Source organism: Terrapene carolina, unplaced genomic scaffold (genome assembly GCF_002925995.2).
Source record: "Terrapene carolina triunguis isolate 2854851 unplaced genomic scaffold, T_m_triunguis-2.0 Scaffold238, whole genome shotgun sequence".
In the NCBI taxonomy this organism is placed as follows: Eukaryota; Metazoa; Chordata; order Testudines; family Emydidae; genus Terrapene; species Terrapene triunguis.
The window spans coordinates 2,917,991-2,945,782 of NW_020664589.1; the positions used below are offsets into that span (position 1 = coordinate 2,917,991).

The following is a 27,792-nucleotide window of genomic DNA, read 5'->3' on the forward strand; positions in this document are numbered from 1 at the left end:
TCTGAAAGTCCAGGGCACCCCTTCTCCCCTGAACCTTGGAGAAGAGATAAACATTAGGAAAGAGAAAGGGAACAAGAACGACCCAGATGTGGATCTGGAGCAGGAGTGACTGGGAAATGGTGGGAGGAAGGAGGACTGGAGATGGGGACTTTTAAAATACTGAGATTGGGATGTTTCAAAGGGGCTTATGGAGTTAGGCACCCAACTGTCATTGAAATACAATAGGAATTGGGGAGCTAACACCTTTAGGCTTCATTGGAATTCCCAGCCTGAATTATTTTCTGAGTTCAAAAACCGGACACACGTCAACCTCACCCTGGCACTGAATACAACAGGAAAAATGGCTGCTGATAGTCAAAACCCACCAAGTGGCCCCTCCAAGCCAAAGTTTTGCCTCCTAAAGGAAACTGTGTTGATGAACCCTGCCAGACAGGTTTTCTGGGCACTGAACTCATCCTGCTTATGAAGGACTTATGCATCAAGGCCCTTCCCCACCCAGCAAACAGTTCAAATCAAGGCATTCTTAGCATCTCCTACCCATTGTATCTGAATAAGCATCTAGTCAGGTCTAGAGTCATGGAAAGCGTTTCCAATGAAACCTAAAAAACATATTAAACTCTCCTGATTTCATCACACACTCAGCCCTCTGCCCGGATATACTGAAAGGTTAACAAACCTCCCCATTGACTCTCGGCCCATTTTTGAGCAAATCAAGGCAGTTTAAGGCTTGGTTCTGGCTTTTTAGTCGCATGTGCCATTAGCAATTAATGATTATCAGGACCATTCCAGGGCTCAGGGAGACTCTCCTAAGAGGAGTGCTGACCAGCACTGGCATGTGGGATGGAGCAGGTCTGTCCAGCCGCTCCCTAGCCCAGCACCGAGGACAGTGAAGGCCTATCCTGTCAACTCTGGTTGTGGTCATGGGCATCCATTGAGTCGAGTACTGACAACGTCGGCACCACGCCAATAGCATACCAGGGAGCATCAGACCTACTTGGTCTCTCAATTCCAGACTCTTCATGATTCAGGAATTCTCCATTGCTATGGCGTCTACTGGCTCCTCCTCTGTTGGGCCCTTGGCACCTTCTGGCCATGTCATGGAGCCGATGGGGACATCGGCACCATAGCTTGCACCTCCTGGGCTGCAGTCTATGAAATCAAGGCCAGGCCCGGCACCAAAGACCTCCTCAGTGCTGGGGCATCCTTCAGCACCATCACTGTCTTGGAAGCAAATCCCATCATCACGTTCGGTACCAGCCTCAGTGCCAATGCCTCCCCCGGTACTGGTTGGGAATATCTCTCATTTGGTGCCACTGGTGCCAATGCCCCACTCCTCTTCGGCACTGATGCTGCCTCCTTATTGGACTTCAAACTAAACTGAGCAGTTGTTTTCCCCCATCGGGGCTGGCTTCCCCATTGTCACCATAGAAACTCTGGGATTCTTCAAGATCCTGGTCAAGGTCATTCGCCCCCATCCTATGGGGCTCTTCTGTCCGGATGCTGTGGTACAAGAACGGTTCCTTTGTGGGAGGCTGTGAGGAGACGCCACATAAACAATACCACTCACAGCATTTTTTGGACAGTCCTCCCTTCCTGTGCGACAATGGGAATACTCCAGAAAGCGCCACAGATCCAAAGGAGGAGGTCCTCTGGTTCTGGGGTTAGCCAGCCACCTCCCACTGCCTGGTGTCTAGCAAGTGCTTGTTTTGACTCATGTGGCCAAGGCAGCAATCCAGTGGTAACCTCTCCTTCCCCATCACCCTTGTTTGGGGACAGCTGGCCCATTTTTACCGTGTTTGGGACTCGATTACAACAGACAACGGAGGCCTAAACACCATCAGATTGGGTTATGCCATACAGTTCCTTTCCATCCCTCTGCCCCACCCACTACCCTGTCCCTCTTCAAGCATCCCTCTCAGGAGACACTGCTCCTCGAGCAGTTTCAGTCTCTACTGTCCCTGGGGATTGTACTCCTTCTATTTCCTGGTTCCCAAGTCCAAGGGAGGGATGAGACCTATCCTTGACCTCCGTGACCACAATAAATACATCAGATACATGAGATTCCATATGATCGCCCTGGCAACGATCCTCCACGCCTTAAATCACAATGGCTGGTTCGTTGCCCTGGACTCTCAGGATGTTTCTTTTCACGTAGCAGTTCTCCTGAGACACAGCAGCTTTCTCCGGTTTGTCATGGCAGACCCGCACGACCAGTACACCGTGCTGCCCTGCAGCCTGTCTTCCACCCCGAAAGTCTTTACCAAATAAACAATCATGGTGACAGGTACCTCAGGAAGAGGGGAATTTGTATCTGCCCCTAGCTGGGCAATTGTTTACTAAGGGGTGAGTCCAGAGAGGACGCCCTTTGTCATGTGCAGTTCACACTACACCTACTCAATTGTCTGGGTCTCATCCTAACCAGCAGGAAGTCAACAGTTGTTCCAACTTAAAGAATCAGATTCGTTGGGGCCCTGGTAGACTCTATAAATTTGAGACCGTAGCTGCTGACAAAGAATTCCATGCGATTTGCCATGTCTGCAGCTGCAGTCCCAACCGTCAGCCACAGTCCAAGTATGCCGGAGGGTGCTAGGCCATACGACTGCATGCACACAAGTAGTCTAATATGCCAGGCAGGCTGCAGCCTTTGTCCGCTTCAAATGTGGTTGAAGTTGGTCTACCATCTGCACCATCGTCCCTTGGACAGATTGGTCCATCTTCCTCTGCCAATCGTAGATTCCTTGTGGTAGTGGACAATTCAGGACAACATGTGCCAAGGTGTTCCCTTTGCTTGGTCTCCACGACCAGAATCAATGCCTCCTTAATAGGTTGGGGAGTGCATCTGGAGTCACTGACGTTTCAAGGCCTGTTGTCAGAACAGGAAGCTTCTCTACATGTCACTGTCCTGGAGCTTCATGCCATCTACAATGCTTGTCAGCCCTTTCAAGATCACATCAGGGGCTCAGCAGTTCTCATACTCCCCGACAGTACCACTGCGATGTGTGGACTGGCAAAGGAGAGGGCACTCCAACATGCTTTGTGAGGAGGCACTGCGGTTTTGGCATTTTTGCATTATTGAAAACATTACCCCATGGCCAGTCACTTGTCTGGGATCCACCATCACTTGGTGGATCACCTCAGCAGGGATTTCTTCCTGAATCACAAGTGGTCTCTGAAGCCCAGCATCCTGCAGTCCATCTTTGCAGACTGGGGCATCCCAACAGTTGAAAGAAAACAAGAAATTCCAGCTGTTTTATTCCCAAAGGGATCTCAGTCCAGGCTCCATGACCGAAGCTTTTCACTTGAGCTGAGAATTGGCACTGCTGTATGCCTTTCCTCCAATTCCAATCATCCCACAGGTTATTCTCAAGCTAAATTTGGACCATGCCAGGCTCATTTTCATTGTTTCTGTGTGGCTGAGACACTGTTGGTTCTCCAACCTCCTTGCGTTATCGGCCCACCCTCCCATATCCCTTCCTCTTCACCCTGACCTTCTGACTCATAATCATGGCCAAGTTTTGCACCCAGCACTCAGCTTCCTGCATCTCACAACATGGATGGTGCCTGGTTAGATGAGGAGGAAGAGCGATGTTCAGAGGCTGTCCAGCAGGTCATGCTTAACAGTAGGAAGCCCTGCATCAGAGTGTCCTATTCGGCCAAGTGGAAGTGGTTCTCAGTATGGTCATTAGCCTGGGGAGTTCAACCAATGTGGGCTAGTATCCAGGACGTATTGGAGTACCTGTTACACCTTCAGTCTTCTGGCCTTGCGCTTAGTTCATTGAGAGTACACCTGGCAGTGATTTCGGCATTTCATCCATCTATCCATGGGAAGTGGGGCTTTCAAACCCCATGGCAGCGAGTTTCTTGAAAGCAGTTGCTCGCCTCCATCCACCAGTTAAAGAGCCGGTTCCTTTGTGGGACCTTAATACTGTTTTAGCTGCTTCCATCCAAACCATTGGCAACTTCTTCTTTCTCCCTTCCATGTCAGAAAACTGCCTTACTCGTGGCGACAACATCTGCAAAGAGAGCGTGCAAGTTTTAATGGCAGAGCCTCCTTACATGCAATCTTCCAAAGACAAAGTGACCCTGTGGCCGCACCATACGTTTTTATCTACGGTGGTTTCCCAGTTTCATTTGAACCAAGTTATATATATACCAGTGTTCTTCCCTAGGCCACATTCAACCCTAGAGGAGAAGCGTCTCCACACTTTGGATGTCAGGTGATGTCTAGTGTTTTATCTGGACAGAACAAAACCTTTCTGTTCCTCACCGCGTCTATTTGTTTCATGTGCAAACCGAACGAAGGGTCGAGCAGTCTCTTCAGAGACGGTCTCCAAGTGGATAACTTCCTGTATCATGACCACATACGAAGTAGCCTACGCTATGCCTTATCAAGGGGTACGACCTCATTCCCTGAGAGCTCAGGCAACATCAGTGGCATTTCTAAATGACATTCCTATACTGGACATTTGCAGGGCAGCCACTTGGTCCTCTGCACATACTTTTCCAAACCACTATGCCATTCCGGCTGCATCCAGATCAGCTGCAAACGTCACGAAGGCAGTCCTGCAGTCCTTCTTTAAACAGAATCCGAGCCCCACCTCCTGCGAGTACTGCCTGTGAGTCGCCCACACAGAATATACGGCTGCGTCTACTCAAAGAAAAAAAAACAATTGCCGACCTGTCGTGCTTGTTCTTCGAGATGTGATGCAGACCCGCCCTCCATCCCCTCTGCATCGGAGTCTGCACTTCCGATGTTCAGGGGGATCAGGGCAGTGTCGCCTTCATATGGACAGGGGCAGAGCTATGGCCACAAGACGCAAGCGCCTGCCCTCTGGGTGCTGCTAGGCTAAGTTGTCTGGCTTCAGTGTGCGGGGTGCGCACACCCGCATAGAATGCACCTCTGCATCATAGCTCAGTTACAGGTAGGTAACCATTTGTTTTATTTTGCAGATAGATGCCAGACCCCAGAGGGCAACAGCTCCCTGAGAATGTAATCGCTTTCTGGCTAAATGTTCCCTAATGAAAAGCATCCCACTGTCAGTGCCTTGGTCGTCATAAGCAATCTTGCGCATTCCTTTCATCGAAGCTGGCTAGGCACTCCTGTTCTCTCAAGAGAGCTAAACAACATCCAGGCACCATTAAGAAATGCCAGTCATGTGCTGATGATCCATTGGGTACCAACTCCTCTGCTATTTAAGAAGCATTCTTACTCAGGCAGACTTTGAAATGATGTAATGATTTACCAGAAGCCATTATTACTGACGTGCCTTTTTTCTGCTTTTTCTTTCCCATCATTGCTAATTGCCAGGACCCCTGTGTGTCAATAGAAACCTTCTTCATCATCGTTCATTCATAGTGTCACAGCATCCCCATCGAAATCTTTACCATGCTATTGGTTGTGGGCTACTGCATAAAACATGTCATCTGCGCGGAGAATGATCCTTCCAATATGTAGGGCTTTATCCAAGAATGGGCCAGGCCGTGGTTCTCCAGCATTAGGGCTATGGAGGAAACACGCTGTATGGAGTCCCCTCCTTCCTGCATGGAGGGGATTGAGCAGCCTTTCCTATTATCCCAGGCCATGGGGAGGCAGTGTACTAAGCCAGTGATAACATGATCCTGCATTGATCGCAGTGGGAGCTTTACCTGAGTAAAGGCTACAAGAAGAGGATTTCCTTGACTTTTCTTTTTAGCTTTTTAAAGTGTAACCCAGGCTAATGCAGTGTGACTCTTTGTCGCCTTCTAGTGGCATGTATGGCAGTTTTATCAGTCTACTACTGCAGCTGAACTGGTAGACCTGGTCTTTTCGCTCAAGCAGTAGAGGCACATGGTTTTAAATACAGATGTCTAGGTTTGATCCCCCCCAGATGATTCAACCGAGAATGTTCTTACCAAAGCAAAATATTTATTATCTTTCCCATTCTGTCCCTCCAAACAGCCCCCCCCCATTCTTGTGTATTCCAATGGAGGTAAAAGGCATAGTCCTCCAAAAGTCCCTATTGATAGCTTTCTAGTGTTGAAAGGTGTGTAGCATAAGTAAATGAATTGGCAGGTTTATTGGGCGATTAGCCAAATATTACATATTTTTAAAGTGACCTTGTTAAAATAAAATCATATCTTTTTTTTAAAAAAAATCCCTTGCCTGTATAACTGTTAGCATATTAAATAATTAAAACAAAAAAAGCTTTTATGGCCCAAAGCCAGTGCTAGTATAAATCACGATAGCTCAACGAGAGTCAATGGTGTTAAGCCAATTTACATCAAGTAGACATCTTGCCCAACAATTCTAATTTTCTTCCCACCAGTTATGCTTTTTGTTTGCTCTTTGCACATAGCTCATTTGGAAGGAAAAACTAGACTAGTCAATTTTACTTCCAGATTTTCCTGCACAGGTACAGTGTTGTTGTGTTTGGGTGTCCAACATTGCAAAGGAATATTTAAATTTGCAACAGTAATAAAAGTCTGGGTCTAAGCTGCTTCGTGGTGTCTTTTTAGAATACTTATGAACATGGCCATGACTTTTACAGAGGAAGTGTCTGGCACTACCAACAGTAGTGCCAGATCCCTCACTGAGGACTGTATCCATATTCTCAGCCTCTTCGTGCTGTTTATTTTTCAGCCTTTCATGGGGGACAACTACTGTGATGCCATCAATAACCGAGCCTTCTGCAACTATGATGGTGGGGACTGCTGCACCTCAACGGTCAAGACCAAAAAGGTAGGTCTGCCTGCCCCTCTCTCACCCAGAGCTCCCCAACAATGCAGGCTCAGGCTTGGACAGTAATTGGTGTCCCGCTGGAGATCCAGGATGTGGGGAGATCTTCAGCTGCACAAACATTTCAAGGGGCAATGAACATTGTCCCACCAAAGGCACTGAATTTCTGCTGGTTCATTTGAAGGTGCTCTCATTCTCCTTTGATGTGCCTATGTGTTTCCCATCATAGCCTGCCTTAGGCCCATACAGCACGTGTTGTTACACAGGGATACTGCTTTACCTCCTTCTTTCTTGTTCTAAACCAGTGGTTCCCTGGCTGCTTTGCAGACAACTGCTGGCTCCCCCTCGAGACTGGTTTGGCATGTCATCAGTAAAGCGGTCCGACGTCAGTTCTGACCCTGACTCTTGTGGGAATTACAGATAGGCACACTGAAAGGAGGATCTGCTGCATACAGTGTAGATTCCAAGGTTGCTCACTAAGGGACTGACAGAGAATTTAGCCACACGTGTTCACGCTTACGTACTGAATTTTGCACAGCTCTTTACCTCTTCTTTGGGATTTGTGGTTGAGACAGAAAGGCAAAAATCTTGATACTAACAAGGGAGGTAACTTAGGCTACGTCTACACTACCTGCCTGTATCGGCGGGTAGAAATCGATCTCTCGGGGATCGAATTATCGCGTCTCGTCAGGACGTGACAATCGATCCCCGAATCGATGCTTGTACTCCACCAGCGGAGGTAGGAGTAAGCGCCGTCGACGGGGGAGCCGCGGAGGTCGATTTGCCGCCGTCCTCACAGTGGGGTAAGTCGGCTCCGATACGTCAAATTCGCATATCTTAAATCAACCCCCCACCCCCGTAGTGAGGACGTAGCCTTAGATGGAAGTATGCTAGGCTTAGTGTGTTTCAAGGCCAGTCATACCTGTCTAAGGAAAGGCAGTCTGTATACTACACCTGGAGGACATAGAGGATGTCTCTCCAGGGAGCACAGTCTTTTCTAAGTTGGCCCTCAGTACCAGGGTCTTTTTTCATCTTTCCTTTGGTTCATTCAGACATGTCTACCAAATCTGTGCTGTGACCTGTCTCTGGTACGTCAGAGACCATTGGAAAGGGGCAGTGAGCAATGACTGGCGAGAGGTTAATGTCATCTCTTGGTAGCAGCAGAGAAGGGGCGGGGGTAGTGCTTTAATTTTCCTAATTGTGCCTCTTTTCAGGTATTTGATATAGCTTTGTTTTTAAAATGATTTGTGTGAACTGTGCAGTCAAAGGGGCAGCCCTGGCAAGGGAAGTTCTCTCTTTAGTCACAAATCACGTATTGCCTTGGCGGCGGCATGGGTATGAGCAAGGATATCCTGGGCAATTGCTTCCCGATTAATATCCCTCAACCCTTAACTGAACGGGCCACCTCTTGGGATGTAAGAGGGTGGTCAGTTTCCAGGGCCTAGTCAGTCATTGGCCTCTCTGCTGGTATAGCCCAACAAATGTGGCAGTAGGTTTAAGAGGGGGTAGCTCTCCACAAGGAACTGGACTAAGACCTCCAGACTCATTCCATATAGGATACTAAGGTGGGAGGGAAGAGAGGTTGCAAATTGCTATGCATTGGCCTGGCTCTGTTCCCATTGGCTTCTGTGGGAGTTTTACCATTATCTTCAATGGAAACAGAGTTGGCCAACACGGAGGGCTTTTGAAAATCCCATCCTCAATATTTCCTAATCATTCACAAGGGCCAACCCCTCAAATGAAGTGTTTTCTCCAGATACATGCACTCAGCTTTCAAAGACTTTTAAAACACAACAACAAGAACCCAGAAACCAAACAAAACACACAAAAGAAATGAGAAAACGAACCAAGTCCTAGGATCTTCAACTCAAAAGTGAGATGGCCAGTGCCTAGTTTATTAAATTTATGGCATAATAATCTAGCAGCCAGGAACATAGCATGATGTAAAAGTTTCAGAGGAAAAGGGTCATTTGAGGCCAGCAGTGTGTCTCATGCAGTTCAAAGGAATGGCCACCAGCTCACAGACACCTGTTTGAATTCCCATGCAGACACTCAGCCATATGGGGAAGTTAGTTGTTTTCCGGTCTAAGGGCCCTTGGCTGGAGAACAGATTTTAGGCATAGTTATTCAAATACAGCCTCCTCCTTTGAAGAGTATTATGAGTGGAATGTTAAAGGAGATATTCCAAAGGGAAAAACAATGAAAGGTGAGAGAAAAGAGAGATGCATAAAAATATTCCACATACCAAATCCTTCCAGCGCGATTTGCCACCTACTTAAAAGCCACAGCCTTAAAACACATTTTGGGTGTAAAAGCCAAAAACTGAAGGAGACATAGGGAGGGGCAAACCCAGCTCTTTTAATTCCAGTACCAGATGAGGGTGTATTTCTACGCAGTTGTTAGAAAGTGTTCAAGCATTTGAGGGAGACACCCACTGCTGCTGTCTGGTGTGTCAGGCTCACTCACTGCGGTCTCACAACGCTCTTAAAAGAGGACTAATAAAATACTGTGTATTTGCACAGCACCTTTCATCCCCGAAGATCCCAAGACATTTTACAGTCTCCACTGCAATACAGTCGCCTCTGAGTGTTTAACGGTGCACACCACCACCACATTTTGTTTTAAAAAAGGAAGCGAAGAATCATAGCACATCCGGTTGAAGCTGCAGGTGTTAACAGTCATGCCGAAAGCGAACTAAGGTCTTTATTGACCACAAATGGTCAAAACTTTGGTTTTATGTCTCTTCCCAAAAAAGTGGTATCTCCCGCTGCAAAGCAACCACATAGAACTGGGCCGTACAGAAATAAAAGGTTCCACCAAAAAGTCCCTGGAACATTGACCCCTTTTCTGTTCGCTTTCCACAAATGTCCACGCAATCATGTTACACTGGCATGAAAGCTCACAGAAAGGTAATTTCAAATTTGCATGCTCAAGGATTCACGGAAACCAAGTTTTAAATTGACGCACACGTATATTAGCACAAGGTGGCCTTGTGCGCTCCTCCAGTCAAGGAATGGAAACAATGCCACATGACTTACCAGGCCAATCACAACTCAGCTGAAATAATCAATATCGAATACTTGCCGAGAACTGCTCACCATCGGTCCACAGAGTTTAAAATAAATCATGAAAGAACTGCATGGAATACTTTGATATTCAGTAATATTGAGGTGAATATTTTTTGAGGTGATTACGATCTGTCATGGGTATTTAGTAAGCAGGAAAAGGATACATTCGTCAGACAAATGTTGTGCATTCCTGGATCAGCTGCAGTGTCCCACAACCCCATGCCCAGGCAAAGAGTCTGAGAGAAGAGCACCACCTAATGAATCACCAACACCACTTCCTGCAACATCCTTTATGGAACCAGCTGGCAGGCCTGGCAGTTAACAATCAAAGGCTGTGCACCTAAAACTCAGGTTCCGTTTCTAGTCTAGTAGGGACTGGTACATGTACAGACAGCATGGTCAGCCCCTGAGGGAAAGAGTATGTTCCACTGCAATGGATGATCCCGGAGTGGCTTTGAAGGACTCCATAGGGAATGCCACGCAGCTCTCCTTGGCCAAAGGAAGGTCACCACAATGCATGTCATCGAGGGAGAAAGGGCTTCTGTTGTGGATTCAGAGGGAACAAGGTCCTCCCTTAAGGACAAAATAAAATCCCATTTCTTTTTAATGTCTGCAACCTCCTGACCTGGCACAGATTGCCAGATTGCCCTTTGCCCGGCTGCGCTATAAAACTCGCTTCTTGTTTGCATCCCACAACACACAGAAATAAGGTATTTATAAAACATGTTTCAGAAAAATACAGCACATTGTTAAAGTAAGCAAGCAATTACCCAGGACATCTCTAGACTGGCAGTTGTCTGGAAGGACTGCCTGGTCGGTGTAACATTCCAAGCCGATAGCATTCTGGGATCCCAGACAGCAAAAGTTAGGGCCAAATTCTGCCCCTAATTCCATGTGTGCAACTTCTTTGGAGTCAGTAGAAAGGGCTGGGTAGAGCTGAGGGAGAAATTAGGCCCCAGGGGCCAACAAAGGAGCAACACAAGTAATTGATAGAAATTTCCCATACGCCCATCTTGCTGGGGTTATTTGCATCTTTCCGTACAGAACATTAAAGCTGTTGGCGTCCTTTCAAATGTAAGGCCAAATGCACACAACAGCCCCACCTTCGATAATGCATGATTTAGCCCCAAGAGCAGATTGCATCAAATCACACTATTAGAGTTCCTTTGATTTAGTGTCTGTTCCTTTCCTATCCCCTCATTTTATAGAATCGTATAGAATCATAGGACTAGAAGGAACCTCAAGAGGTCATCTTGTCCAGGCCTCTGCATTCAAGACAGGACTAGGTATTATCTAGACCATCCCTGACAGGTGTTTGTCTAACCTCTTCTTAAAAAATCTCCAATGGTGGAGATTCGAAAACCTCCCTAGACAATTTATTCCAGAGTTTAACCACTCTGACAGGAAGTTTTTCCTAATGTCTAACCGAAACCTTCCTTGGTGCAATTTAAGCCCATTGCTGCTTGTCCTATCCTCACAGGTTAAAGAGAACAATTTTTCTCCCTCCTCCTTGTAACAACCTTTTATGTACTTGAAAACTGTTATCATGTCCCCTCTCCATCTTCTCTTCTCCAGACTAAACAAATCCAATATTTTCAATCTTCCCTCACAGGTCATGTTTTCTAAACCTTTCATCATTTTTGTTGCTCTTCTCTAGAGCTTCTCCAGTTTGCCCACATCTTTCCTGAAATGTGGCACCCAGAACCGGACGCAATACTCCAGTTGAGGTTTAATCAGTGCGGAGTAGAGTGAAAGAATTACTTCTCATGTCTTGCTTACAACACTCCTGTTAATGTAGCCCAGAATTATGTTTGCTTTTTTTGCAACAGTATTACACTCTTGACTCATATTTAGCTTGTGATTCCCAGATCCCTTTCCGCAGTACTCCTTCCTCGGCAGTCATTTCCCATTTTGTATGTGTGCAATTGATTGTTCTTTCCTAAGTGGAGTCCTTTGTATTTGTCCTTATTGAATTTCATCCTATTTACTTCAGCCCATTTCTCCAGTTTGTCCAGATCATTTTGATTTTTAATCCTGTCCTCCAAAACACTTGCAACCTCTCCCAGCTTGGTATCATCCACAGACTTTATGAGTATACTCTATATGCCATTATCTAAATCATTGATGAAGATATTGAACAGAACCAGACCCAGAACTGATCCCTGTGGGACCCCACTTGATATGTCCTTCCAGTTTGACTGTGAACCACTGATAACTACTGTCTGGGAATGGTTTTCTAACTAGTTATGCACCTACCTGACAGTAGCTCCATCTAGGTTGTATTTCCCTAGTTTGTTTATGAGAATGCCATGCAATACAATATCAAAAGCCTTACTAAAGCCAAGATATACCACTTCTACAGCTTCCCACCTATCCACAAGGCTTGTTACCCTGTCAAAGAAAGCTATTACGTTGATTTGACGTGATTTGTTCTTGACAAATCCATGCTGACTGTTACTTGTCACCTTATTATCTTCTAGGTGTCTGCAAATTGATTGCTTAATTATTTGCTCCATTATCTTTCCGGGTACTGAAGTTAAGCTGACTGCTCTGTAAATTCCTGGGTGGTCCTTGTTCCCCTTTTTATAGATTGGCACTATATCTGCCCTTTTTGAGTCGTCTGGGGACTTATTTCAGAGATCCTCCAAAAATTCCCTGGGGAACGTTAACAACCCCTTATGGTGTAACTACTCCCCTGTTGTTGGTGGGGTTTTTTTCCTTCCCCCAGGATTTCTCCTGTCCAGTTGTCTTTCTCCTCCACTACTTTCCTCATTTCTTCCCATTTTATGAGTTTTCGCTTGACAAGCATGGCGAGAAAGAACTTGTGCAGATCGAAACCATTTCTCAATGGGCCCTGCTCACATACTTTATTCTAAACTATAATTACGGACACTCTGTGTTAAAGATTCTGCATCCCAGTCTCTGCAACTTGTTCAAGCAAATCTAACCCTGAAGAACAAGCTCTTTAAATTCTGCAAAACTGGACTGTATTTACAGTGCCACATTCTCCTCTGACTTAAATCCCTGCCACTCCACTTCATTGCAAGGGGGTAGCCCCAGTGCAGTTGAAAGGAGAATCTGTCTCATACAGTTTCAGAGCTCAGGATAGACATTAACTACTTTGCCTAATGCCAAGTATACATCATCCTGGCATAAATCTCCATTTAAAATGCCAAATCTTCAGCCGATTGATGTTCCATTGAAACAGGTGCACACCGTGGAGAGAAAAACACAGAGTGGCTCAGTGAAAAACAAATGAGGCCTAGTGCTGGATGGAGAACCTGGCATGGTTCATCCAACGTTTTGTTTATCCAAAACACATGGAAACTTATCTGACCCTCTTCACTCAAGAAACCAGGACATAAAGCAAAGGGCCTTGAACAGACATATTGCCTTAATGTGCAGTAGTATCGGCAATGATTTCCATGAGTGTGTCCATCCCCCCCCAAAAGTGGGATCCAGTGGATCCCTATCCATCTTCTGTGGCCAAAAGTAAAAGTGACAATCTACTCTGGAGATGTAAATACCCAAATCTGATCATCTCTGAATCATGGCACTTTCTTGTTCCTATTCCTACTCTTCTGCCTGAAGCCAACAGTCCTAACTGGCAGTGTTTAGAACGTGGGTATGAGAAAGCTCACATAACCAGTGGTCTAGCTGCCACTGAGGAAACTACGCTTATCCAGAAGAGTGGAGTTCCCTGACATGCCACCTCCAGTGCCCCTGGCAAGCTGTTCCTGTGCACTGTAATTAGCTAGAGGTTCAATAAAGAGTGGGCATGAAGGAACAAAGGATGCAATGAATAGCATTGCTTCCTTAGTTTGGAAATGGTTCAGTGTTTAGCACACGCGCCAAGTGCACTGTGTCCCCCAGGCCTTTGGGTGAACTTGCTTACTTGTTATGTTTGGTCCTGGTTAGCAAGCGGTTGTGTGATGTGTGAGGGCATTGTTGGTCATGGCTGGTTGAGTGGCCGTTTCAGGGCTCAGAGTTGGTTTGCATAACAGCAAAGGGATTATTTTCCAGACAGCAATAAATTAAAAGGAGGGATGGTTGCAGCCCGTAATGTCTATCCTAAGAGCAAATTCTTGGCTGGTATGAGAAATGCTGTAACCCCACGACATACAGCATTCCCTGGAGAGGTGCTAACTGAAGGTGTTTGCTCAGCCACCCAACCTTGCTTCATTAGCAAGTGTGACAGAAACCAAGGAACAGGGCTTTCCTTACTACACACCAGCTATTTGCCTCTGGGTGGTCAGGCTGCTCTGAAATCTTTGGTGCTTATTTAGACTAATTACATTCGTGTTTTCACAAGCAGTAGCACAGGGATTGGAAGCACAGCTGATTGCTGAGCGGCAGAGCTGCTTGCTTTCACGCTCCGTGTGGTTTGCCAAACTGGCTCCCTTGCTCCTTTCAGCCCCTCGATTGTCAGCATTACGAACGCAGATGAAGAGCAGGGAATCAAAATAAGTTACTGACCTCCTTGTTACATCCTCCCCTACTCTAGGGGGATGTCTACACAGCAACTAGACACCGGCGGCTGGCCCGTCTCAGCGGATTTGGGTTTGCGGGGATCGGGCTGCGGGGCTGTTTCATTGCTGTTAGACTTCTGGGCTTGGGCGGGAGCCCAGGCCCTAGGACCCTGCAGGGTGGGAGGCTCCCAGATCTCAGGCTCGATCCCAAAACCGGAAGTCTATACTGCAATGCAACAGCCCCGTAGCCTGAGCCCTGTGAGCCCAAGTCAGCAGGCACGGGCCAGCCATGGATTTTTCTTTGCTATGTAGACATACCCTCTAGGGCCTGACTCTACTCTCATGCCGGGTCTATGCCAATGTAATTACATTCATTTCAGTGGAGTTACTCCTGATTGACACCCCAGGGTGAATGAGAGGCGAATCGGGCCTGTTGACCTCAGTTGGGTAACTCCGGATTTACATCAGGATAAGTGAGAAGAGAGTCAGGCCCATGAACATCAATGAGATAGTTCTGGATGTACACCCGTGGGAGTGGCAAGTCAGACCTTCTAAACCTTACATACCGTACTGTATTGGGCCTCTGAGGAGCTTGAATCTCTCCTTTCCCAGGCCCTGAGGGGGCATTGACCTGGTTTGGGAGTGAACCCTGCATACCAGCCCAAAGAGTTAAAAGTAAATTTTTGCATCATCTCAGAAAAGCCCTGGTGACCTAAATGCCAAAAACCAGGGAGAAGAACCGTACAAGACGTGTTTGTGCTTAAGAGGCCTGTTAAGGAACAAAGCACCCACTTGGTGTGTGAACTCTGAGGGGACAGGGGGAGGTGAGGGGCCACCGAGAATGGCTCGCTGCAGCCTGCCATGCTTATCTCGACCCAGCACTTTTATCCATAGGAGGGGGGATGTACGTGGGGGTTCTTCATACTTCCAGAGTTAGTCACATCAGGGAGATTTTGCAAACATTTCAACTCCTATCTAACAACACGCTGTTTCCCGACATGCGACGCTCCTCCCCACCCCCTCCAGCAGCGTTGGGGCCGATTCCACTCTCACTTATGTCAGTGTGAATCAGCCGCAAGTGCATTGAAGCTACAGTGTGAAGCGGGGGTGGGGGAGAGGGTGCGGAGGACTGAGAATCAGGCTATTTGTGTTACTGTTCTCCCGTCCCTCCCGGTACCTGCCTGGGATTTCACCCTGGGAAGGAGGCGAGTAATACCCTCAAATGCATTCCCATCTGTTTCCTCCAGATTGTCCTTTCTCAGCGATTCTCAGTGGGTTATCTGAGTCTGGATAGCATTAGCTGTGTGTCAATCCATAGCGGCCCCGTGACGAGAACTAGCTGCCTGTGGTCCATTTCGTTGACTGGATCCCAGCCATGTATCTGTGTCTCCTGTCTTTGTGCTATCTCCTCTAGGCAGTGCTTCTTCACAGTCAGAACCGGACCTGTCATGTAACGTATGAGCGTAGAAATTAAGGGCCTGATCCCAAGCCCACTGAAGTCAACAGAAAGATTCCCATGAAGTTCAGCGGGCTCTGGATAAACAGAGATTGCAGAGAAGAGGGTTATATCCCTTCTATAGTCTGTGATGGATGTAAAGTTGGCTATACATTATATGGAGTTTTTAGCTCAAAGAAAGGGGGGAAAACAAAAAACAACTTCTAGTTGTGAACCACAAATAGATCCTCTCAGCCTTGGTGTCACAGAGCTGACAGAGAATTTAGAGGTTTGAAAGGCTGAAATGTCCTCATACAGGTGGTCTCTCTCTCTTTCTATGTCTGTCTGTCCTCTCCCCCTCCAGTGAAGCTGGAAGGCAAGCAATTTAAAACTGATGAAAGGAAGCAGTTTTTTACACATCATATCATTTAACATGTGGAACTCACTGCCACATGAATTTATTGAGACCGAATTCTTGTTAAAATTCAGAAAGGGATTAGAAACATAAGGACTTGGCTACATTTGAAAGATAATTCAGATTAAGGTGGGATGTGCATTTAAAATGCAATAATGATTCTTGAATAGCTGTGTGTGTGGATGCTCTAATTCCGGAATAATGTTTGCTCTGCTTTCCTGTGTTCTCCATGTCTCTTTGTCTGGCTTTGCCTTTGATTCCTTTTGTTAACTGTGCGCGTGTGTGTGTGAGCGCGCGCGTGTGTGTGTATATTAAAGATAGACCCAAGGACCAAAATACAGATTTTTGACCCAAAGTTCCCCAGAGTTCTTTGCTAATCCGTCCTGTGGTTTTTGGTTCTGGCCCATCTCTCAGATGTTTGTGCATGTGTGTGTGCATTCAAGATAGGCCCAAAGACCAGCTTTCCGGTTTTGATCCATATGTCCCTGGAATTCTCTGTGGTTTTGGTTCTGGCCTCTCTCTCATATGCCAGTGTGTGTATGTGGCTATGCGCTCTCATTTCTCTCCCTTAACCCCCTTTCCAAGTCCCCTCTTGGGCTGTGGTGTTCTCTGCCTACATCAGTTTGTTTGTGGATACAGTATCTTTGTCTGTTTCACAACAATCACTGAGCCAAGACCTGAGTTTTTAACATTCTGTCTTTCTCCTGCTACAGCAGCATTCCTGGGTGTTAGGCATCAACTGTTGCAAGGGGAGACACAAGGGAACGCAAGTCTTGGTAGCTAAATGAAGGAAAACAGATTTGTTTTTAAATGTATATAATATCTAGAGTCAATGCATATATTTGGACATGTCAGTGCTAGTCATATATGCTGTTAATGACTTGGGATCTTAAAGAGCTATCTGAAAAACAAAGCCCGTTCATTTTGGAGTGTGTTTTTCTGGGCTCCAGCACCTAACCAGACCACGGCCCAGTGAAAAGGAATGGAAGACAGCTTCTTAGTACTGGTGTTTGTTTATATTGCTGTGACACCTAGGAGCCTGAGTCATGGACCAGGCCCCTGTTGTGTCAGGAAATGTACAAACACAGAAGGAAAAGATAGTCTCTGCCCCCAAAGAGCTTAGGGCTGGATTTTTAAATGTCTACGGGAATTAGGCAGCTAGTCACTACTCGGTGCCTTTCTGCAGCTTTAGGTGCCCAAATACTTGTGAAAATCTGGCCCTCGGGGGCTTGGAACAAACATATGTTATAATTGTTATTTCTCTGGGAGAATGCAAGCCTTTCTCCTCTGCTCTTTTGTTGCTGAAGTCATGAGATCAGCCATGTGTGTTTGAGTTTACCTGTCCTCATTCCATCCTACCATTTTCTTCCCTGTCAATGAGTGATTGGCTTATGCCCTGTAGCACAAGCATTTATAGATTTGTATCCTGTTGGACGGGACTGTGGATGTTCTCTTTATCCATATCAATGTCCAGTACATCGTTATACAATGCATAATTGACCCGGGAGTCTCGCTGCTGTTAAGATATCATTGAGGTGAAGATTAGAACATTATATTAGATAGGATAAAAATATCTAAGGGGTATAAAGTGACTAACACAACTGCTCACTGGATTAGGAGGAAAATCCCCTTATCGCCATGTTGTTCCACTGCAGAGAACGTGTACTTTCCTCTGAAGCATCTTTTGGGGGCAGACTAGTGGACTAGCTGGATTATTTCAGTATAGAATCCTATAGGGCAGACTAGAGGGTTCTTTTAGGACAACACAGAGGAAGACATTCCCTCTCCAGAGGCTCTCATGGTGCAGAGGGATTATTCTCTTTCCGCAGATTGATAGAGTTTAAGGCCAGAAGGGACCATTAGGTCATGTCATCTGACCTCCTGTTTATCACTGGCCATTGCATTTCACTCTATATTGAGACCTGAGATTGTCCAGTTCTGATTTCACACGTCTTTGTAATGGTTTGTTAGAAAGCAAAGAAGGAGGGGCCGACGGAGGGGGGAAGGCTATAAGGAGAGGCCCACTGACTTCATTTCGAAAGCACACCAGACTGACGTCAAACTGTAACGAACTCCAGAGAGCCAGGAAGTTCAAAAGTCAATATTTCGACACAGCCATCTGAGATGCGCACAGGGAAATTACATACCTGTAACATGCTTCTTTGAAGACATCCTCTTAGTGGGTTCTCATTCTTGACTCTGGAGTTCCAAAGAGTGACAATCTTGCACTGATGGTGTCTCTAAAGGAGCATTATCCCCAGTTTACAGGGAGAATAACCGAAACACAGAGACACAAGAGCTTGGCCAAGGCAAAACAGTGACTCAGCAGTAGTCAGGAATGAACTTCAGGTCTTCACTGTACCCAATAGACTCCACCATCTCATTTAAGAATATTTGGAACGTTGTAGTTTGCAGCAGTCTTGCCCTGACTGGTTTGGGGATGGACCAAGGTGTAACCTATTGGTAAAGGTATTTGCTATCAAACCTCAATGTGTTAACTGGGAATTCTTAAGTAATGAATATAATTAATACACCCTTACAGGCCTGAAAGTTCATTGCTTTACTGCCTTAACTTGTGCCTATGCTTTACCTAGCAAATACTTATACCTTTAGGCTACAAAGTATCCTCTTAGCTCTTCCTGTTTTCTCCAGTTTCTACAAATTCTCTGAATTCTATTTGAATTTATTTATTTTTAGACTCTTGAAATTTCTCTTCCCTTCACACGTTTTGCAGTCACCCGGTCTTTGATTCAGTTCTTTGGGCAGTGCCACAGCTTGACACAAAACCAGTGCCCTATTCCACCTGAACGGTTGAGGCTTGTGAAGGTGAAGTCAGACGTGCTGGGTGGTGGTTCAGGAGAGCACCGAATCCGTGCCCGGCGTTGGCTATCGGAGCTCTTTTCTTAGCTTCATTGTGTCCCCGTCTCAGGCTGCCCCGTTGTGAAATAAAGACCGCCCCCCACCCCCCCGGCCCGTCTTTCCCGTACGTGTGTGTAAAGAGAAAGGCACGTTGTACACAGACACGCAGGCACATGTATGGAAGGGATAGCTCCATGGACAGAAATGGTAACTATGTGTGTAAGTGCATGGTCCACATTCTTCCATGTGCCAATGATGGATGGATACCGATAGGGAACAGACAGATCCAAGCTCAATGGCCTGGAGAAAAGTGCATATAAAACGAGGGAGCAAACATGTGGCAGCAGAGCCAAGCGAACGAGAGTGAGCAAATGCTTGCTGTACTTGCCGAGAACATTTGAACAGGTTGCAGCACTGTCCTGGAAAGGGTTGGGGGAAGGGAATTAGGTCATTAACTCTGTCTGCGCAGATGGGAAAGACTCTTGGGAATTCACTTCAGGCAAGCAAGACTCTCCCCCACCCCCTTCTCTTTATGTAAATGCCATGATGCAATAGGCTGAAATCAACGTCTGTTAGCCAAGCACTCCAGGCTGTTACTGCAACTCCTGCACGCTCTTCTTTAAACAGACAATGAGGAGATTTTATTTGCACAGAGCAAAATCTCCCGCTCCCATTCCTTCCAAGGTTTCCACCCACTCAGTCGTTGGGCCTCTGCACTTTGAAAACACCAAGCATTTAAAGGCTCACTCTTGGTGAAACACATGCACCTTTTCATCAGTGTTAAGTGCTAAGTGGTGTGCGGGGTATAGTGCCTGCCCCGAGGAATTTAAGCCAAGGTTTTCAAAACTAGGTGCATAAAATTGGGCATAAAAGTCCACCTTTAGTCACTTAAGTAAACTTGCTTTTCTAAAGCGTTGAGCACGTGTCGTCTCCTGTTGGCGTCAGTGGGAGCTTTTGAAAATCTGGTCTTATTCTGGAGCCTAAATATCGATTTAGAAGCCTATCTTCAAGCACGCAAGTTTGAAAATCTTGGCCTTACTATGTAGAACTGGGCCTTTATCACTCCCATTACCTTCGGTGCATGCAGGTTCCTCCCCTAAATGACAGAACAAGATTGGACAGGACCCAGTGCACGCTGATAACTTTGACTCTTGGAATGCCGAAGCTGTAACCTTGTCGTGAGTTAGTGCTTGTGGGCTTTGTGGGAGCAAGGGGCCTTCAGGAGAGGCTGGGAGCCTGGCATTGGGATAAGGAAGGGCCATCCAAGCACAGCAATGCAGAAGACCGCCGCAAGCCTGACAGAGAAAGCTCTAGGTCTTCAGACAAGCACGTCCGGATTGATAATATGACGTGTGGCAAGGGTCCCACGTTCTATGCGTGTAGGCCAAGGCCTGAACCTGCCAAGCTCCCCTCTCACCGCTACAGATGGCGTCTTTGGGTACGTCTACACGGCAGCCATGGGTGTGAACGGCTGTACTCCAGCTAGCTCTCTACAAACAGAAGTGAGGACACCACGGGCCGGGCTTCAGTGCCAAGAACTCCGTGCTTCGGGGGAGAGGGGGGAGGCAGGCTTGTGCAGCAGCACAAGTTAGCAAGCTAGCGAGAGCGCAGAGAGCACGGGTATGTCTACCCAAGCTGCCGTTCACATCCCCGGCCACAATATGGACAGAGCTTTTGAGATAGGGCTGTAGTGTGTTGGGGAAGCAGCGTGGAAGGCTCACACTGCTGTTGCCTGTCCTGTACCTGTCCTGTCGATGGACAGAGGACTTAGGGTCCCAGTGCTGACAATCCAGTGCTTGAATAAATCACCCCAAAAATAGCATTGAGTCAAGGAAGGCAGCTGCTCAACTGTTCTCTGAGGGCATCTTGTGTTTTGAGACCTGTTCCTTATCCACGTGACTGTCGAAAAGTGTGTTTCCTCATGCACTTCCCTGTGTTTTTGCCTCTATCCCATAGGTTATTCCTTTCCCTATGTCCTGTGACCTACAAGCAGAATGTGCTTGCCTAGACCCCAACGCTCAAGAGAACAGTCAGAAGGATGTACGCAGCTTCAATCGCGGGTAACGTCCGGCAACGTGGAATGGACGATCACACCGCTAAAGGCAGGCTCGGAGAGACACCACATCCCTTTTTGGTATTGTCTTTAACATTTAGCTGCTCAACTGGATGGCGTTTCTGCACCAGGGACCTTTAGAATTCACCCAGTCTGCCTTTAATTTTTGTCCAAGGAGAACTCAAAGTGGGGGGTTATGTATTAAGTATATCTTAAATAGCAAAAACAACAAACAAGCAAAAACAAAGAGTCGAGTCAAGACTTTTAAGTATCAAAACAGCATGTGTTTATGCAGTTGTGCGCCCACCTAATTTGAACTGTTTGTATCTAGATCTAAGGCGAGAAACAAGCCATATATATATATACAAATTTATAGAGATAAATAGAGAGATTGAGATCAAAGCAAACACACTTTCCCCTCTCCAGCGCTCATAACTCAGAGCATTCATGGAAGAGGCTGAGCTCTCGGATGAAACCAGGCCAAGCCTATACTGATGCTGAATGCCAGGTATCTCATGCCCAGGGCACTGAGGTTAGGATGGGTTCACCACGGTGAATGTCTTTCCAAATGGCCAGACGGCTGAAATGTGGGTTGCATTATCTTATCATGGAAATATTACACCCAGGCTAGGAGCTTTGCAAACTGTACTGGGCTTTTCTGCACGGCTCCACTGGCCTACATCCAGCCTGCAAATTGCAGCCTACACATGGGAGAACTCCGAAATGTTTACTGGTGGGCAGACCGTCCCGTGGTGAAGAAAGGGCGGGTGCTAGCGAGTGGATGGGCTGAGGATTGGCATTTATGAGTTAGGCTGGCACTGAGGATTGGAGATTATTGCTCCTGAGAGAATAGGGAGGGTAAATCAAACCCCCATACTTGTCGTTTGAGCATGTCTGCTGCTGCTACTCCTGCTGCTATGTCCCATACAACTAGTTTCTTTACTGTGTCAGGACAGGGTGACAACAACCCCAAGCAACCAAACAATCTGCCTTAAAGCTTACCTACAACCTGCCTTTCAGACCCTCTGGTTTTCTCCTCAGCACTGGGGCAAGAAATCAGGACACCAGCCAGCCAAAGAGATTTGCTGCTTCACCTCCAGCTAGCCAATGGTTCTGCTTACACCTCCCCTTTGGTATGTGGGAACAACCTCTTTGTGCTCCTGTTGGCGCAGGAGGAGAGGAGAGGAGAGGAGAGGCAGAGAGTGCAAAGGCACAAGCCGAGTGGAAAGAATGGCTGGGGACAGTATTAGAGTTTTGAACCCAGTTTGTCAGTATTAAATTCTCAGGCCTGTGGGCGGATCCATCCCACATAGCGACTTCAGAGCGGGAGATCAGCTGCTTGGAATCTTCCAAAAGGAAGGGCATTAAGAGAGGCTACCCTCACACCTCCCATCTGCCCCCTCCTCCCCACCTCCAGTTCTGGTCCTGAAAGGTGCACTTTCCACCGGCCGCTCCGTCATTTCTTAATTGGGATTCAGCATCCTCTGGTTGCTCAGATCCCATTGAGTCAATCCGATACCCAACGGAGCCAGTGCGGACATTGCTGCTACAACCCATTCCAAACATATCCCTCACGTCTGCACACTAACGGCTGGATTTGCATCCAGGGCTCCTATTGACAATAATGCCTCCCTGAAAGGGTTAATCTCCCCTTCTGCAGGGCTTTAACATGGGCTCAAACGAGAGGCGGGTCTAACGTTGCCTGACAAGGGAATGGCAGCGGCATTTTAGAGCGTGGGCAGCTCATTTAAGTGCACTCACAAAGGCCACGGGGCCATACGTGGGACCTCTAGTGCCCAGCTCCCCTTGAAGCCATCCTAGAACCAGCTGCAATCCCTTGAACCACTGCAGCCCAGAATGAACCGTCCTGCTTGCCTGATATTTTAGACTCTGGGGAAGGGAAAAGATGTGGTGGGAAGGGCAAAAAATTCACATTTTAAGCCAAAAGAGGAATTCTTCTTCAACTCAGTGATACCAAAAGCCCCCAGTGCTTCATTGCCCAGCTTGGGCATCCCAGTGGTACTCACTGATTTAGGGGCCTTAGGACCGCTCCCTAGACCTAGACTTTATTGCTGTTGGGTGTAGTCAATGCCCAGCCTTCTACAGAGGCTGCATCTCCCTTCCCCAGCCATGGCACACCTGGGGGGGCTGCCGGAGGCTGTAAAAATGGCTCGACATGGGAAATCAACAGGCTTGTAGGAATTGGGGTCAAGATTAAGGATCCAAAGCTAAAGGGCCAAACACATCCCTGGACTCACTCTGTTAAAGCTAAGGCAATTAAACTAGTGATGACCCCAAAACAATTCCAGTCTGGGAGGGCTGGGGCAGTGAATCTGTCGTAAATCTGCTGAAGGGTCCCACATCCAAAGCCCTCTATTGATTCAGAGAACAGGTACCGGTCCTGGCTGTCATGCAGGCATCCCTCCCACCTGCACACACGCGCTCACTGTTGCCCTCCCAAGGACAAAAGGATTGGTCAGGCATCATGGCTCTTTCAGGGGGGCTTATCTTGAGCATCCTCAAATCTAGCTGAATAGAATGGGAGCTGCACTTACGCACAGCGATCCCCTGCAGCCCTGAGTCCTTTGCCTCTCTTCTGAGGCTGCCAGCCACACGGAAATACATGTGAGACGCTGGCATTGCCCCTCCCCCGTGCTGGCAGTTTGCTTCATGTATCATCAAAAGAGCTCACAAGCCCCAGATGCCCTTTAAATGCCGACCGCCTTGTGTCCTCTTCGCCCGAGGCAGGTTGGCAGGAGCTCTGCTCTGTGTCCCATGTCCTATTTGCACCGCCCAGAGAGCAGGGTCAGCTATAACTTTTCAGTTATATCTGTTAATCTGGGTTTGGTTTATATATATATACTTTCCCCAGTTAGAACGCTACCCTGCATAGAGCCCCAAAGGCGCATACTTGTCTCGTGCCCGCTGTGAGCGCCTGTGAACTCAGGGCCAAAACAGCCCCTTTTGCATAGAGAGGGATCAATGCGGAGAGGATAGGGCAAGCTGCTGCTCACAGAGATTTGAGTCCTTCTTGCTTGAGGGGGCGGGGCTAGTGTGGAAGGAGGTGTGGCCTCTCACCCATACAGCCTCACAGGCCAGTCACAGCACTGCAATCCCCGGTCTGCCAACAGTGGCAGTCCCCTCTTTAGGGCAGAACCTCCATGCTGCTCTTTTCCCCACTGGGCCGTGCATCTCCCCCGACGGAGCCCACAGCACCAGCAGCGGACGTTAGCGCTGCTTCGCGCAGCATTCCCTCCCATGGGCTTTATCAGAAGAAAACCTGGGTTGGCATGTGCGTGAGGGGGCTGCTGATTCCCACCTCTGCCCTCTTGCGCTTCCTGAACGCAAGCCTCCCGTTGCGCCTTGCCTCTGTGCATAGGTGGGTGAGTGGAGGGGCCGCAAAGGGACGTGGGCCCTTTACCACCCTCCCTCGCAGCGGTCCTGAGGAAAAGATTAATCTAATCCTTGGCGTATAAGGGGTTAACTCTTTCAGGGTCCAATCCAGCTCCCATTGACTTCAGTGGAAAGACTCCCATTGACTTCAGTGGGGGTTGGATCAGGCAGGAGGAAGAGGTGGGAGGGACACAAGCCACCAAGCGAATGGCACAAAACAAAAGCTATAAAGCCACCGAAGGCAGCCGCTCACTTGGTGCAGGTCCCGTTGCACCTGCCTGACTGCCAGAGATGTGGGGCCAACGCTCCACCCCACAGTAGCCCCGAGTGAAGCGATCAGCTTCGCTTGGAGCAGGGTTTGCCCAAGCTTGGCTCCTGCTGCTGATGGCTTCCATGGCTAGGAGGAGGGAGAGTTAGACCAGAAAGCGGTGAATCGTGCGTGACGGGGTGGAACACCCCTATCAGCTGCTACCCTCCACCCCCAAACGGACTGTGCTGGTGTCCAGGCTTTCTTGCACATTCTGCTGCCCCTCGCCCCCATGGCTGAGACAGGAGGGTTGTGCCAGAGGGTCGTTCAGAGTCAGGTTCCAGCTACCTCCCTTCCGGTTTTGGTTTCACTTGGTTGTAACTGTCGGTTTGTTCTAGGTTTTACCTGTGTTTAAAAAAAAAAAAAAAATTAAAAAAAAAACCCCAAACAATGGTTTCTTGCTGCAACTGATTCAAGTGGGGGAAAAAAATAACAACAAGGCTTTACAGAGATAAGAGAAAGAGGAGGGGGGAAAAGAAAGGAAAAAAAAAAGATGCATGATCCAAACCTGAGAAGAGCAAAACCTATTTTTGTGTGTTATTCGGCCAACTGAGTAGAGAGTTAGACACTTATGTGTAGCTATCCCTAGAAATACAGTGAAGTGTTTATTGCATTGTCTGGGGGGTTTTCGGGGGTTGGGTTGGTTTTTTTTTTTTCCCCTTGTGCTTTGTGACAAGTCCAGGAAATAAGGCTAGTTTGATTGTTTTTTGTTTCTTGCAGGGGAGGGGGAGGGAAGTTGGTATATTGTTGTTTTTTGGAGGGTGGGGGTGGGTGGGTTCATTGCATTTATTTTTTCCAGATTTTTTTAACGTGTGTATTTGTGCTTTTTTACATTATCCAACTGTACATATACATTTATCCAGTATTTCACTGTGCTCCAATTACTGCACTCAAAAATCACTGCACAGTCTGAATTCAGAACAACAAGACAGAGAGAGAGAGAGAGGAAAAGAAAAGAAAAGCTGCTAAATGATCAGACAGGTAATTCCAATTAGTTGGGATTAGGGGCACTAAACTTTTCCCCGTTTCCTAGATTCCATCCCTTGATTTCCATTAGAGTCCAAACTAGAAAACAAGGAGGTGACTGAATGGGTTATACTGACCCTTAGGTTGGGATTTCCTAAGGGCGTTAGATGCCAGTTCTTTGGTGTCTAACTCCCTTGGACAGCTTTGAGAATCCTCGCCTTAAGGCCTCATCTTGCAGTCTTCTCACCTGCAAAACTCCCACAGACGCCAGTGAGAGTTAGATGTGTGTTCAGTCTGTCACTGGGAGAAGGCCATGTGCAGAGAGTTGATATCTTCAAGATACATAGCCTGATTCTGATCTCAGTGGTGTAACTCCATTGACTGCAACTGAGTAACTTCCGCATTGCACCATCCTGGGGCCCAATCCTGTCCCTCCAAGAGGCTGAGTCCCTCCAAGAGGCGCTGAGCACCCTTAATTCCCATTGACTTGAGGATGTTCTGCACCTTGTTGGATTGAGCCCCATGTTCCCATTGATAGAGTTTAACCATTGAGCTCAAGGGGGCTTGGTCAGGATTTACTGAGAGCAGACCCAGATCTGTCAAGATGCACTTCCTCTGAGCTCCAGTTCATTGGGGCAATAGGGACTAATGCAAAGGTTAATGGGTTGCTCTTGCTCCCAGCGAGCCCAGTTTTCAAACCCTCAGTGGAGTATAGCAGGATGGGGCTGGTGTTTTCATTGTAGTAATATTTTGTAGCAAACCATTTCTCCCCCCCCCCCTTTTGGCCCCATTCTACAGCTCTGAGATTCAGTTAAAATCTAATTGCTTCCTCTGTAGCCAAGCACAAGTGCATGAGTTGGCTTGACTAGCGTCAGATAGAGAGTCTTGGTGCGACATGTGCAATATTGGCCTTGCAGGGGGAGGCGGAGCTAATGAGGGTCATGCTTGAGCCAAAAGAACTCAGTTCTGAAAACGTTTTTGGTTCCGATTTTTTTTTTTCAATCCACGAGGTCACAATTCAGCCACCAGTTGTGATCTTCTGAGTACAAAGAACCAGGGCTGTAATGAGACAATTTTCACCAGCAATTCAAGAGGGAGGAATTGGAACCATTGTGGAGTTTGCATTGTACGGCCTCTGTAATCATTTACCTGTCTGTAGATGTTGGGCTGGATCTTGTTCCCATCAACGCCAACAAGAGTTTTTTTTCTGTTATTGACTTCAATGGGAGCAGGATTGAGCCATATTAGAGATATATATGCTATATATATAATATTATATGTGTAATATTATATATATGTGTGTAATATTTACAAATAAAACTGTGATCTCATCTAGAGAAAAAATGTATTCATAGTACCAACTGCTCTTCCATATTTATGTATCATATTGTATCTTTTTATTATTGTTATAATTATTATGTTTATTATTATTATTATTATGGAATCTTTCTGGCACTTTCTGGAAGCCACGTCAACCAATAATCCAAGGAAGTGCTGAAGATCTATTTTCACAAGAATTCTACTGGTCTACTGTATACAAGAAAAATGAAAAAAAAAAAAAAAAGGAAGAAACAGCTAAACAAAATACAGTTCAGCCCTTAATTCTGTACCTCACGCCTGTACGTTTGCTGCTCCTATTTTGGGTTTTTATTTTGCATTCGTTTGTTTTTAACGGATCTAATTTAAGTCTCCAAGCAATATATAAAGATGTAAATAGTAAAGCTTATTTATTAAGATTGTCATCTTTTTTTAATTTATATTTACACAATTGTTCATCTAATTTATTTCTTTTTTCAATACAGTTTTTAACAGTTGTCCTTTTTTTTGGTTTATGAGGTTTTTTTTTTTACCATTTTCACAGAATTTCTTTATACAGGTTTTTTTAAAAAAAAAAACAAAAACAAATTCCTCTGGTCTTTCAAATACAGGTCACATGTCATTTAAAAAAAAAAAGCTATGTCAAAGACATAAGAAATATTTTGCCATTGTTGATTCCTATACTTTAAAGTTCTATATTATATAAATATATAATACCTTGTATGCTTAAATATTTAACTGTGTGATTTTGTATATATCTTCATACACATGCTCACACATCTAAGAGGGTTTATG

At 46.6% G+C, this 27,792-nt stretch overlaps 1 protein-coding gene across 2 annotated transcripts in view; it reads left to right on the forward strand.

Moving 5' to 3' along the window:
• Positions 1-25,422, forward strand: part of PAPPA (pappalysin 1) — a 227,778-nt gene extending 202,356 nt beyond the window's left edge. For both annotated transcript variants that reach the window (XM_024197842.2, XM_024197843.2), the window contains exons 21-22: positions 6,620-6,718; positions 20,918-25,422. In XM_024197842.2, coding sequence (XP_024053610.1) covers positions 6,620-6,718; positions 20,918-21,025 — 207 coding nt within the window. In that variant the 3' untranslated portion in view covers positions 21,026-25,422. The remainder of the gene's footprint in view (positions 1-6,619; positions 6,719-20,917) is intronic.
• Positions 25,423-27,792: the final 2,370 nt, after the last annotated feature.